General features: G+C 45.8%; 1 protein-coding gene across 1 annotated transcript in view; it reads right to left on the reverse strand.

The window, feature by feature from the left end:
- The window catches only part of Mfsd9 (major facilitator superfamily domain containing 9), a 19802-nt gene extending 5865 nt beyond the window's left edge, over window positions 1-13937 (reverse strand). Inside the window, exons 1-5 of the mRNA XM_021198922.1 lie at window positions 13765-13937; window positions 10825-10912; window positions 9477-9520; window positions 7447-7576; window positions 4790-4999 (exon numbers count right to left, since the gene is read on the reverse strand). Coding sequence (XP_021054581.1) covers window positions 4790-4999; window positions 7447-7576; window positions 9477-9520; window positions 10825-10912; window positions 13765-13899 — 607 coding nt within the window. The 5' untranslated portion in view covers window positions 13900-13937. The remainder of the gene's footprint in view (window positions 1-4789; window positions 5000-7446; window positions 7577-9476; window positions 9521-10824; window positions 10913-13764) is intronic.
- Between the last annotated feature and the right edge of the window lie 725 nt (window positions 13938-14662).

A 14662-nucleotide genomic window follows, 5' to 3' on the forward strand; every position in this document is an offset into this window, starting at 1 on the left:
AAAAAAAAAAGAGGGTCTGCATCGATGTCTCTGTAAGAGCAGAGCATCAACCGACTGAACACTTCCCAGTGTGGCAGCTCAGAATCACTTACACTACTGACAGCAGTCCTCACCCATGCTCTGTATAAGGAAGCACCATAATCCACTGGCTCCCCAGGTTGAACTTTGCTTCCTTCTTAGAACATTTTAAGGAGGTGTAGACATCCTTTAGTCTCCCCTGAGAAAGAGGTCTGTCTACAAAGAACCTCCACAGTCATGCTTCTAAAAATATTAAACACTTTTCTTTTATCATAAACTTGTGTTTATGACCTGGGTGGAGGGGGGTGTGGGTTCAGATCCTGACAGAAATTATAAAGTGGTTCTATCACATGGACTTTGCTTCCTGGACCTGAAATTAACCCAACGCGGAGTGTACTGCTCATTATCATGCCCCAAGGTGAAGGGTCAAACCCCTGAAGCACAGTGGCATATGATTAGACAGGTGGGCAAATAGACAGTCTGCTTGGTTTCTCTCATTTACAAAGCTGTTTATTGAGACCTGTCTATGCCATGGTCTCTGAGCACCTAGCTCACTCGAGGGTGGCAAAGGACAGGAGGCACTTTCTATTCGTCGAATACCGTGGTGGAATATGTCCAGGGACATGGATAGAAGAGAGGTCATCTGGCATAATGCCAGCCCTTCAGCAGTATGTTGTAGGACGCAAGCATGATGCCAAAATGGCAACAAAATTTTGGAGGTGCTATAAAAAAAAGTCCTGTTTGTTCGGAATGGCCAGGCAAAGAGAAATGAAGCAAGTGTCTGAAGTGAATGATGAAAGGAATGCTGGGAAAGACAAATGAGAAGAATCTGGGCTGCAGAGGGGGAGTCAGGCACAACGGAGAAAAAGCCTTCCAACAGGAGCCGAGCTGCAGTGTGAAGTATAGCTATGCAGGTGGGAGAGAGAACATGGCACTGCCTATCACTAGGTAGGATGAATAAGGCCTGATATAAAACTGAGGGGGGGGGAGGTTCTGTGGCTAAACATATATAGCTGCTCTCTTTGAAAAAATAAATAAATAAAATTAAAAAAAAACAAACTTCCATACTTTATTGAAAAAATTAACAGATCTACTAAAAATGGAGATGTTTTATATAGATTATAATAACTAAGATAATATATTATTATTGAACAAAATGATGGAATCGGTCCCTGCCTTTTGCCATACCCAAAAATGAACTCAAAATGGATTGAAGATGAATGTCAGACCTAAACACACAATGCTTTAAAGAAAAGGGAGGAAAGCCACTTGTCAGAGCTGGGCTTGCCAGGGGTGTTTCCAGTAGACAAGGACAGGTAACAAAAGCACACAGAGAGAGCAGACCCAGGGCAAGCTAAAAGGCTTCCACACAGCAGGGAAACAGTCCCTGAAGTTAATGGATGATGTAAAGAGTAGGTATCATTTGTAGTACTCAAATCTAATGCAAATATTAAGTTAATATTAAGTCAGAGAACTGAGCCATGGAGCAGAGATGTGGGCACAAAGTCACACTCCATGTACGGGATTATTGGTAATTGCTGCTGGCCAGGGGAGGAAGCTTTTGCACTAGGGGTGTGGCCCTTGGTAATTCTAACACCCTCCAGTGAACTAACATACTTACCAGCATATGGACTGCACTAATGAGATTGTTTTTGTTTATATATATCTATATATATAGATATATAGATATATAGATATAAACTGGTTAGATATGGAATGGAGAGTGAACCTTCAGAGAGATGAATTTCCTCAAAATACAATGTAGGGAATTCTTAAACAATTAAAAAAAAAAACTATTTTATCTAAAGAGTAATTGTATCCCAGATAGAAGACTGGGAAAAAAGTGTCAAACTCTAACATTTCCCACTGTTGCCTGACACATTTGTATTCAAAGTAGTTCACATGTGTAATAACATTATAACAATTAAATTTTTGTAAATTCTTTTTTAAAGGTTAAAATCAGAGTTATGCAAGGTATTCTTCAACCAAAAGCAAAAATGCCAAACAAAACAAGAGTTAGCAGGACTTGGATGAACACATCTCCAACAAATGGTCAGCAAAACGGTGTCCAACATCATCACCAGCAAATGGAGTCCAAGTCACAGCCATACTTAGTTGTTACTTCTTCCTCTAGGGGATTACTGAATGACATCAATGCTATGATAATGAGAAAGCCTGCCCAGCACTGATGGGATGTAAACCTGTCCAGTCACCATGAGAGCAAGAGAGAGTGTCCATGGTGTGACATGGTTCCCACCCTTGGAACAGAGCCAGCAGGGCCTGGGCTTCCACAAGTGTTGATGGTTGCTGGGTGTAAGGTTTGTTTGTATAAAAATATACATATTTTACTTCAGTCTGGGAGGTGAGCCTGCGTCTATGTCCTTAGCAAAAATGGTAAATTCTGTGATCCTCAGGATAGTCCTTAAGGATGTGGGAAAGAACTCTGAAAACATGAGTTCAAAAATATAAAGTTCTCAAACTATGAGAAATGTAAGGTTGTAATATGAATTTTATGAGGGGCTTCACAAACCTTAAAGAACAGAAGCAGCTGCACTATAAGCCAGCTTATCAGAAAGATACAAAGGCAGGCAGATACCTGAGTTCAAGGTCAGCCTGGGACAGAGAGAATTTAGGCCCAGGTGTGGTGGGAACGGTGATCTCAGAGCTAAATTATTTTCTGTGCTTATAAAGGTAGGCAGATCTCTGAACCCATTTTCAATGTTAAGAAAAATGAAAAATGTGCTTGCTTTCTTTCCTAGTAGTCAAGGGGCTGAGGTTAAAAAAAAAAAAAAAAAAAAAGATGATTGGTGGGATAACCAAAAGGAAACCTGGGATGGCTGATTGAATTGATATGTAAATAAAAGACTGGGCTTTGGTCTGAGAAAGGTGAGCTGTCTGGTGATCTTTAGAAAGCTGTCTCAAGCAGAACATAGGCTGCCAGCTTGTACCTACATTTTGACTCCCAGGGTTTTTTTTTTTGTTTGGTTGGTTTATTGTTTTTGTTTGTTGTTGTTTTTATGCCACTTCCAAACACCCCTTCCTCAGGAACCCCTCTCCAAGCTGAGGCTGGTCCTCTGCAAGAGAGGATCATCAAATTAACTTTCATTCTTGAACAACTCTGCCAACTCTATTATTATCATTATTATACTAATGTATGTGTGTGTGAGTGTGTGTGTCGGTGTGAGTTATATGTGCACAAGTGGGGTCCTGCACTGCTGTCTGGGTCTGTGGTGCTACAGCAGCTAGGGTCTGTTACCAGCAAAGGCCAAGTGGATGTGCCTGTTCTGGATTGCCTCCCGGGGCCATGTTGATGTCTGAGGGTTGTATAGAACTGGCCCCACCCCTGGTCTGGCCTCTCTCATGGGAGAGCTGGCCCTGAGAGCAGAAGAGCTGACCCTACCATTCACCAGATATAGTACTCGGGAGAGCAGGGTTCACACAGAGCTTGCTGCGGTTGCATGAGTACTTGTGAGTCAGCCTTGAGGGCGTTGCGTATGGAACAGCTAGCTCTGCCACCTGTCTGCGGTGCTGGTTTGAATATGCTTGACCCAAGGAGTGGCACAATTAGGAGATGTGATCTTGCTGAAAGAAGTGTATCACTGTGGGGCGGACTTTGAGACTCCTATGCTCAAGCTCCATCCAGCCGCCTCCTCCTCCTGGCTGCCTGCAGAAGCCAGTCACCTTCTATTGCCTGCAGATCAGGATGTAGACCTCTTGGCTCCTCCAGTATCATGTCTGCCTGGATGTTGCCATGCTTCCTGTCATGATGATGATGGGCTAAACTTTGAAACTGTACTTCAGCCCCAATTAAACGTTTTAAGTATAAGAGTTGCCTTGGTCACGGTGTCTCTTCACAGCAATAAAACCCTAAGAAATCTGCTATGCGGTGCTATGGGCAAGGGAAAGATGCCCTCCCCCATTCATTGCCCTCGCCTCCTGCAGTGGGTAGGAGAGCTGGGCATGCCCCTCACCTGCTGCAGCATTCAGAAGAATGGACCTTATGTGGCCAGCACCATAGAGTTGGTCCTGGTTGCGGGGGATGCAGGTGAGCCATCCCCAAGGGTGTGAGAGCAAGAAAGCTATCCTAGCCCCTTGAATGCTACAGCACTCAGTAGAACAGGCTCTGTCCCTCATCTGGGCAGCACAATAGAGCTGGCCCTGATGGCTTGGATGGCAGTCGTGGGGTTGGATGAGCTAGGCAGGCTAGTGCTGGAGAGCTTGCCCTGGTGGTGAGGGTGCTGGAGAGCTGGTAGGCTGACAGGCTCAGATATCTCCCAGGCTCAGATCCAGGGCTTTGAGTTGGCCAGCCCAACATCTACCCCATTGATGAACTGCTGGAGCCTATGAAGAAGCCAATCCTACAGATAGAGCCAAAGCTGTAGGACCTCCATGATACAGGGCAACAAGAGGATATTCAAAAGGGGTCCCAGTGAATCCCAGTATTGACAGCTTAGCAGAAGCTAAAACCAGACCAGGGCTCAAGCTAGACCAGCAACTCATTGCAATAAACATTTGTAAATAAATATACAAAGAAGTATAGACAAAAGGGTACACTGTGAGTTACAGTGTGACACATTACAGCTTCCATACTGAGATTTTTTTTTTCCTTTTGTGGGGAGGTTGCAAGGGCAGAGGGCAGGTAGTGAGATGAGGTGGATGGGGTAGGTGATGTGAAATTCACTGAGAACAGATAGTGTTACGAAGAATTGCAAGAAGACAGACTTGGGTAGACTTGTGAGTTTTAAGTATATGTGCCCAACAGTGAACTCACCAGCATTGAGGAGGAAGACAGAGCAGCAAATGAAGGCTGTCACATAGAACCCACCATCCAATTCCGTCAGATAACCACCAACCACAGGGCCCAAGATGAAGCCTACGCCCGAGGCTGTGTTGAACTGTCCCAGGACAAGTGGCCGCTCCTTCTCTGTGACCAGGTCAGAAAGCAGTGCTCTGGAGATGGAGAGGGTGTGTTTAAAAACACCTGCGAGGGAGAGAAGATGTGCTCTGTACCCTTCAGAACTCCGAAGGAGCAGACCCCTCTGGGAGGCTCTTCAGCCCTGAGCCATATGGAGTTCTTGTTTCCATTTTCTCTGAACCACTAGGGCTTGCAGAACTTGCCCAGTCATAAATGGACTCCAAAGACAGCACAGTTATGTGACTTGGCCACATCTAGCACTGAGTGTGTCAGACTTCGGCTTACCCGTGTCTCATCTTGACACCCCAACATTCTTTGTCATCTGAATGAAATTCCTAGTGGCTACTAGGTCTCAGGCAGCACAACTATCCAGAAATGACCTCAATATGGACTACAGAGGGATCTCTGGACTCTAAATAAACCCTAGCATTCCTCAGGAATTTGTGAAACTGAAGAGAGTTCCCATCTGCGAAAGGAGTTGTTTCCCTCAGCTCGGGCAGAAGCGAGATGGCTACCCGTGGTTGCATATCGAAGCCCATGCTGGCCTCGAGCTGCCCTCAGTATCACAAGCGCCGGTTATACATCTCCAATTCCATGTGAGCACCCTAGCTCTCCTCAGCAGCCTCACTTCCCTCCTCTTTATAACTCAAGGTTTCCCCACTGCCCACCATATTTTCTCTCTCTCTCTCTCTCTCTCTCTCTCTCTCTCTCTCTCTCTCTCTCTCTCTCTATGTGTGTGTGTGTGTGTGTGTGTGTGTGTGTGTACTATCTTCTATCTCTTGCTATCTCTCTCCCTCGCTCTCCCTCTGTCTGTCTGTCTGTCTGTCTGTCTCTTGCTTTCTCACCATACTCTCTATGTTCTCCCACTCTCACGTCCAAACTGCTGGCCATATCCAGTCTCCTCCTTTCTTCCTCTGCTCTGGACAGTTTCTCTTTTTCTTCTAACCCATAACCACACAACAGGGCCGTCATGTCGGAAGTCTCTTTACTGCACTCCCTCGAATACAGTGGCTTTCTCACAGTTATGTGGTTACAATGGTTTCTTTGCTCACTCACTACAAATAGTGCTGCACTGATCCATGTGTGGATAAAGCAATGAGCTAACCAAAAACAAACAAACAAACAAACAAACCCACAAATAACCAGCAAAATCCACCCTCATGGAATGTGGATTTTTTTCTTTGGGCTAAAGTATACAGAACATATTACAAGGCAATGAGGGATATGGGCAGGAACAGTGAAGAAACTTATGAGAAGAAACATGAGGCACCTTCATCTAAACAAGCCACACACTAGTAGGACTCTAGTGACTATGACTGTGTCTTCATATAACCAATGCCAACTGCGTCCTACTGGTTAGGGACCTGTGAGCTTGTTTGCTGACTACCTGATGGCTTCAGCATGACTGTAGGCTCCTGCGGATTATTTGACATTCATGTGAGGAATACTTAGGAATATACTGATGAGCCCTGGGAATGGCTGCCAGGCATTTTAGTCAACACCGCTGAGCTCCTTGCAGATCACTGTACATCATTTCAAGCTGTAACACGACATGGCGGCTTCTGCTGGGCTCCTTACCTAACACAAATGGTGGAGTATAGAGAGGTGCAGTACTGAAGACACACCGTCAACCAAACAATAATATAATAAATGCAACACCAGGATGCACTCGAATGGCTATTAATTATAATTTAGAATGTACTGGTGGCATTGGATTGTGGACCACACTTAAGGAGGCAGCTTCCAGATAAACAGCCAACAGCAAAATCACTGCTACGTGGGAGGGTCAATAACTCTCCTGTCCCACATGCGTGACAGTTTCAAATGAGCTGACCCTCAGCTGTGTGTTAGTGGTAGAGCTCGCTCATCTCTGTGGTGGTAATAGAGCGAGACGCTTAACTCGATGAGGGCTGATGTATGGTGTAGCAGCCTTGTGACTACGGTAATGGAGTCTGTCTATGCCGTACTAGCTAAGGGGAAAAAAATGCTGAGATCTGGAGCTCTGGATGCTAAGAAAGACAAGGAGGGATGGAGTTTCCACAGCAGGTCCTCACCCACCAGACACCTAAGGGTGCAGTTTCTAAGAGTTGATAAAATGTCTCAATGAAGGTCCAAGGTGAACGCTATCTCAAGGTGTTAGAAATTGTCAAGAGCAGTCTGGAAGAAGGAAACCAACTCCTGGTTCTCCTACATAGTAATGTCAGCAGTCAGGTCTCCGGGGGGGGGGGGGGGGGCTTCAGCGAAGCCAGCTGAAGGCATCTCACATGGTCTTAACTGTCTGAACACAGAGGGAAGCAGGGCAACAGGAAAGAGGCAGATCAGGTACCTTTGGATAAGTTATCCGAGGGGCTACCAATAGTAAATGCTCAATAAACAGCATCAATAATCAAGTGATCATTGCCACCATTACTACAGCCATTGGTCTCTGCGGGTGAGTACCCGCATTCACCAGCAGGCTCAGGTTCACACACAGACATACACTGAGAACCCAATCCTCTGGGGTCAGAACTCACCCACGGGGACTCTAGCCAGTGTAAACAGGAACACATTGGTGGACACTCCGAGGAGGAGATAGCCCAGGGCACTGAGCAGGATGCACACCAGCAAGGAGGACCGTCTTCCGACCACATCACTCCAGCAGCCCTGAGAGGAACAAGCAGAGGCCTCCAATAGCAACGAGCACCACACAGACACAACATGGCCCCAGGAGATGTCAGGGAGTCGGACATGTCATGCCCTGTGCCACATGCTACTTTATCTAACCGTCCCACAAGGTGAGGCATAATATCCCATGGTGGTCCAGCAGCTGAGAAATTCACTGCTGGGGAAATAAAAGGTCAAGTTGCAAAGCCTCGTTTCTGACTGCATTTTTATTGTTTGATGCAACTATGCTCTGCAGAAACCAGGTTGTTTAGGGAATTTAAAAAATACTGAAAATGAAAGTAAATGAGAAAAATAGCCCCCTGTGATCCCAAATCTATGTAAGCACAGGCCAGGGTGGAAGAAAGCGGCTCAGAGAGGGAGGGCGGGTATCCTGCTCAGGGTGGAAGGCAAGAAAGCTGGGGGTTCCCAGTTCTGATACTTCCGCTATCCCTCACAGAAACACATCAAGCCTTCTAGCCAGATGACAGAGCTAGTCAGAGAATGTTGGAGTCATTGTACCTGCAGCTTCGTCAGCCTGCCTGCTCTTCTTTCTCTTCCTACAGTTTAGAGCATCCCTAACTTGAATGTTAGGGAGATTTAACATTTTTAAAAGATGTGTTATTATTTTATGTGTGAGTGTTTTCCCTGTATGGATGTCTGTGTCACATGTTCATGGAGAGCCCAAGGAGGACATAAGAGGATGCTGGATAGGGCCAGGCAAAGTGGCACACGCAGTTACACCCAGCACTCAAGAAGCAGGCAAATCTCTGTAGGCTCAAGACCAGCCTGGTCTACCTAGGGGCTTCCAGGATGCAAATAACTACACAGAGATGATCTGTCTCCAATAAGATAAAATAAAATAAAATATAGGACATTGTATTCCCTGGAGACGGAGCCACAGGCAGTTGTGAGCTGTGCTGTGGTGCTAAGAACTGAACCTGGGTCCTCTGAAAGAGCAGAGAGAGCTCTCAACTGCTGAGCCCTCTCTTCAGTGCATGCCTATTTACTGTCTTAAAAGCCTGAAATAAAGATAAATGAACGCGTAAGTGTTTACCCAGTTGACAGTATTTATAGATTCTCATTCAATGCCTTTAAAAGCTATTCCTTGACCAGGATGCAGCCAGGAAAACACAAGCCAAATGCGAGATGCCAGCCACTTGCTTCAATCGGTCACTCCTGGCAACCAATGAGACTGATTACTGAACTTACTGAGGCCTCCAGACCTCCAGGGGCTGCATGGGAGGGGGTGAGGGATGGGAGGATGGGGGGGGTGAGGGGTGGGGGGATGGGGAGGTGAGGGGTGAGGGGATGGGGGGGTGAAGGATGGGGTGGGATATGCTCACTGACAGTCTCTGGACTTCAGACTAAGGAGTGTCCAGAAGAGGGAGAAAATCACTTCAGATTCCCTCTGTACCATCTTTTGGATACCTAACCAATCAATTTTAAAGTTCTACCAAATGCTCTCACAAATAATGAGACCAATAATAGCTCAGTGTACATACACACTTCCGTACAGAACCGTAGAAATGCAGGCGGATTTGACTGCAATCAGTTACACGAATCAAGTAACGGGATGATAGCTTCTGTTTATATTCTTTTTCTCAAAAAGCATGTTATGACGTGGTACATTCTCCCCCAACGTGTACTAATGGCTCAGTGTGCCTCGCAGAAGAAGGCATCTGAGTCTTTGAAGCACACATCTTCCCAAGGGCCAAAAGGCAGAGGGCAGGATTCTACCCAGTCTCTTACCTAACGAAGCTGTATTTTATAACCACCAGCACACCCACCCCTGAGCCTCCGTTTCATAAGCGCACATTGGAGGACCCGCAGTGGCACGTATCTAAGAGCTGGAGACGGGCTGCTGGCTAGAGAATTACTTACTTGACGGAGGATAGCTTACCACAAAGGTGCTGGAGAAGAGTTGCAAAATGCCGTAGGAGGAGCCTGAAAAAGAATCGGTAATGTTCGAAAAGGCGTGGGCGTGGCTAAATGAACATGGCAGCCATCAGGTAGAAATCAGCAGAAAACTTAAGGGAGAGGGCATCTCCAGGAAGCTGAACTCTTCTACATCTTCTCTAAAACAATGTAAAGGCCTCCAAAATAAAATGTGAGCAAGCAGATGAGAAGGAGGACAACAAGAGCCAGACTTGGGGACCCCGGAAGTAGCCCTGCTCTGTCTTTAGAGAGCGAACACCAGAATCCTGGTAAAACAGGACCCAGTACTGAACTTTTAACACTCACTCACACAGATCAAGCATTTTAGAGCTGAGAAAAGAAGGGGAGAGCCCGTTATATCCATGACTGGAAATATCGTAAGCGATATGGGGTAACTACAATGACGAAGAGCCGTGTAAATAAAACGAGCAAATTTTAAACAGAAAAGCTCCGTTTGTTTAAGGAACTTACAGAGTTCCTTCCTTCCCCGCCCTAGTTATGCAACGGGTCCATTTGGCTTTTTCTAAAGGCTGATAGGCTACAAAGTCGTCAGCATAATTCAATGTATATATTTTGAGGGAGAAATAATAAGCAGAACAGGGATCAGGATACATACATATATGTGTGTGTGTATATATATATATATATATATATATAATATATGTATATGTATGTATGTGTGTGTATGTGTGTATACACACATACATACACAAAGGTGATGTGGAAAACGGCCTAACTTCTCCAATTTGTGAAGGACTCGGGCAATTAGCATTAAGGATTTTTTGGTGCTTCGCATGCACAGTTCTATACCCCAAGTACTCCTGTCTCTTTTACAAGTGGAGAGAAATTGGGTGGAATTTCATGCTGCATGGGCAGAAAGTCCCTGGGCTTCTGGGATGCACTGGTAGTTTTAGAAGCTTGCAGCTAGTGTCCCAAAGTGGTCACCCAAACACACCTTTTCCCTTTAGGTGTGACTTCCATAGACTGCTTCTTTGGACTCAGTTCCAGAACTGTGCTTGTAGACAGGAGGCCAGAGGCTGTGCCTTGCCTGCAACATACCTGGCCCAAACTACCAGAGGCTCAGGAAGCAGCCCTCCCATCAGTATGGGCTGTGGAAATGACTCAAACCTCAATAGCCTTCCTGAAGGCAGTTGGTTCAGGCAGGAGTCCGTCCATTTTAGTACTTGGAAAAACGCTGCAAAGCCATTCCATTTCCTATTTCCTTCTGGGCAAGGTCTGGTTAGGGGCTCGGCTATTTTTCAGAGCATTTGAAAATCACTGTTTTGCAAATAAGCAGGTTTATAAACACTCACCTACTATTCCAGCCACTACAGGACTTACTCCGAGGGATCTGACATGAAGATTCAGCAATGGGACCACCATGCTGACACCAAACAGGTCCTGGGAAACCAAACAGGGGGTTGAGTTAGTACTGGAGCTTAGTACTATTTAAACTGGTGACCCTAACACTATAATTCAATTTCAAACACAAAACCTGCATCTAATAGTAGACCACCACGGCCAGGTTAAAAGTTATGATGGAAGCCAGGTAAGTCTAAATGCCTGACTAATTTGCAGGCCAGGGTCAGCTTTCATTTTAGCTTCTTTGTGACTGGCCTTTAACATCCAGGGAGGATGCGCAGCACAAGTGCCCCCACCTGAAGCAAAGCAAGAGTGAACTGAAAAACCCCAGTGTCCTGTGGGTGATGAAGGGAGGGTGGTCTGCAATTATGGGTAAAGCTGTTTTTTGCTTCAGTAAGAATCTCAAGTTACAGAAAAGGACCGATGGACCAGAGCCTGTACTTTTTGAGGCAGCCTTATTATGTAGCCCAGGATGACCTTGCACCTCAGCCTCCTGAGGACGGATGTCACAAGCACGTTCCACCATGCTAGGCTTCAAAATCTGTCACATATCAATACCTGAGACCAGGAAAGCATGCGGAAGGTGGAAGGCTGATGAAATACTGATATCCATAGACTAAGAATGATGGAAGGTATAACATAGGCTCATGAGCAAGCGTTGGTAATATCACCTGTAGCACTAAAATAGCACTCCTTTTACCAGGAAAGCTAGCGGCTGACTCGTTCTTAGAAAGTTTTAAGGTAAAATGGAAGGTGAGCGCTTCCTTCCTGATCTACACTTCCTACAGGGCCACCATTTTTCATCTGACAACCCATGTGCTTGTACCCACTCATAAGTCAGCGTGATGGGAACACCTAACCTTCCCCTTTGCATCAGCCTTTCTCAGTGGCAACTGATGAATGCATTCGAGCTTCTTTCTCTGCCTTGTACAGGGAACGAAACCCAGAGTTTCTCCACTGGTGGGCTATCTCCATGCAGATAAACTGTCACCTGCCACAGGCTGGGAAGAGGGAAAAGAAACTGACCAGGTATCTGGACAAAAGCAGATGACATCACAGAACTTGGCACCATCTTAGTGTAACCAAAATGCGCCAAAGGAATGGGTTTAGTATTCCTAGTGAAAGAAGTTAAAATATCAAAAATATCGAGAGCTAAAACTAGAACATTTGCGAATGACTTCTCCAATCTTATGCCCTTCTTCTTCCAGTCAGAAAGCATTTTCTGAAGCCTTTGGGGTCTCGGAATACAAGAAAACAGTGACTAAACTATGCGTAATATCATCAATGATTTAAAAAGTCAGCATAGGCTCCTACAACAATACATACAGCTGCATAAGATAAGATTCTATACAACATTTCTCATTGAAAAAATAAAATCCTTAACCTTTGAAAAACGATGTGGAAATCATATGTATTTCCCTCAAGATGTGCTCTTGGATATATTATTCTCTTAAATATATTATTACACTTCTCAAAATTTTACATCAGACTGGATTTACCATGTGCACAGCACATGGAAAACAGGAGAGGCTATGAACCTCCAAGTCTGTGTTGGAAGGCTGCACAGAATGAATGATGGATGAACTGCTTGATTCCATTGTAATTCCCAAACTAGTCTGAATTCTAACCCCTGGTAGCTGCTGTTACCCTCCGGGTGAAGTCTGAATGTTCCAAGTGAGGGCCTGAGTCTTTTCCACAAATGAACTACGTGCCCTCTGTGGTGGGGCCTCAGCAGGTTGGAGATGTGCATCACTCCAGTGGATGACAGTCAGTATCCTTTCCCACAACAATCCACACTCCCCAGCTTTGAATTCTGAACAACCAGACTACACAGTGGAAGTAAACAATGTCGGCATTCCTAACTTCACACTCTATAAAGTCAAGGCATGGAGCCTAAGAAGGGAAACTGTAAATCTCAGGACTGGCATGTACACTTTAGGCAGAGATATCTCTCAGGCATGGTACTCAATACCTTCTAGCTCAGTGAATACAGACATTTGGTGAAATCTTCTTTCTTCAAGATTCTAACAAGTATTAATTAAACAGAACCTCTACCAACTGTTGGACAATTTAGAATCCAAACATAGGCTGCCTCTCTGTTCCTTAGCTATGTGGCTCAGCATGCTAACTCCTAATTCCAGCAACCCTTCAGCCTGGAAAAAAAAAAAAAGAGTAGACTTACTTCATCTGGACAGGGAACAACAGATATTGTTTTCTCAGGTTCAGTGCCAATCAGATAGATACTTGCTACAGTCTTTTCCCATTGATCATTCAACTAATTGGTTCCGTCTGCCTGATGAAGAAATCCTACTGAAAGATTTTTCCGGCTGCTTATAACCAGGCCTATTGAACTAAACCTCGCCTTGAAAGAGGAGCCAGTGTGAATCAGGGTCCAAGACTAAGACTATAAATTCTCTGGAAGCAGAAACTGCTTATGATGTCAGTGCTCCAGGGCATGTACCACAGTGGCAGGCATTCAGAAACTTCATGAATATTCATTAGTAATGAAACTTCATTAATAAACGGATGGGTGGAAGGATAACTTCTTAAAGCTTCTCATTCTACAGGGCAAAGGACTATTTGCGAACCAAACCAATACACACATGCACATAAATTAAAGCAAAACAAAAACACGTGCCATTTTGCCAAAGGCAATTGTGTGCAGTCCACCGTAACTTCCACTCTCCAGCTTCAAGGCCTCCAGTACAGACTGGGTCAAGGAGTCACACCTGAGGTCAGTGACACCTGAGGTCAGTGGTGAAAGGGCAAGAGGAGGCACCTCACAGCACACTTCAGACTCCGGGCTGGAGCTGTGTAAAATACCCGGGAACTTGATTACCTCAGTCTGCAGAGACTCTATGCTTTTCCCCAGCCCCGGCGCGGGCACTCACCAAGAAGCCTACCAGGTAGAGCCAGAGCAGGAAGCGGCGGGAGCTCACAGCACTGGACGGTGCTGTGGCCGTCACCGGGGTCTCCGAGGCTAGACCCTGCCCCGAAGCCCCGCGCCCCCGGACCCCCAGCGCCATTCCCTGGAGGGCTGGGGGTGCGGACAGCCTAGCCGCCTGCAGACCACGCCCCCGCCTGGCCACGCCCAGGATTGACCACGCCTATGGCGGAAGCGATCGGCGTGCGCCTGCGCAGATGGAAGGTCGCACCGCCGGGTGGGTGTGACTACTGGTGTTGTGTGGTACCTACCGCGGGCGTCTCCATTCAAGATCGCAAGTTCTGTGACAAGTGACGGGGTGCCATCTGTCCTCGCTTCCGGGTAGTGTAAGGCAGGAAGGAATTGTGTCTTTTTGCTAGTACCAGGTTTTCTTCAGTGATAGCGGTTCTAAGGATCACAGACCCAGGACCCTACTTCCTACTTGGCTTTCCAGACCTGGAACTAGTTAAGGTGGCTGTGGAAGCTTTCCTGTGCATTTGAAAAACAATGGGTTTAGGGAGACTTCTAGATATCCGAGAAGCCTATATTGCATTAGTCAGCACACCATGAAGAGCATGAAGAATTGTAAATAATAAATGTTTAATAGAGAAATACACAAAGAGGACATGTGGCGTAAGGAAGTGTGCACCTTGGTGTGCTTGTGGGATCATCTTAAACCCAACGGAACTCAAACTTCAGGTCGATGCAGATGACAAAAATTTACTGTAATCAAGACACTACGGATCGATCAGGGCCCCAGAAAAGACAGGAGAACTGAACTATGATCTCAAGGAGATGTTGTATAGCATAGTTAACGCAGGAAACCAGAAAGAGAGGGAGAGCTGGGTGGGCTGTAGCATTGTCAA

Source organism: Mus pahari, chromosome 5 (genome assembly GCF_900095145.1).
Source record: "Mus pahari chromosome 5, PAHARI_EIJ_v1.1, whole genome shotgun sequence".
Classification (NCBI taxonomy): domain Eukaryota; kingdom Metazoa; phylum Chordata; class Mammalia; order Rodentia; family Muridae; genus Mus; species Mus pahari.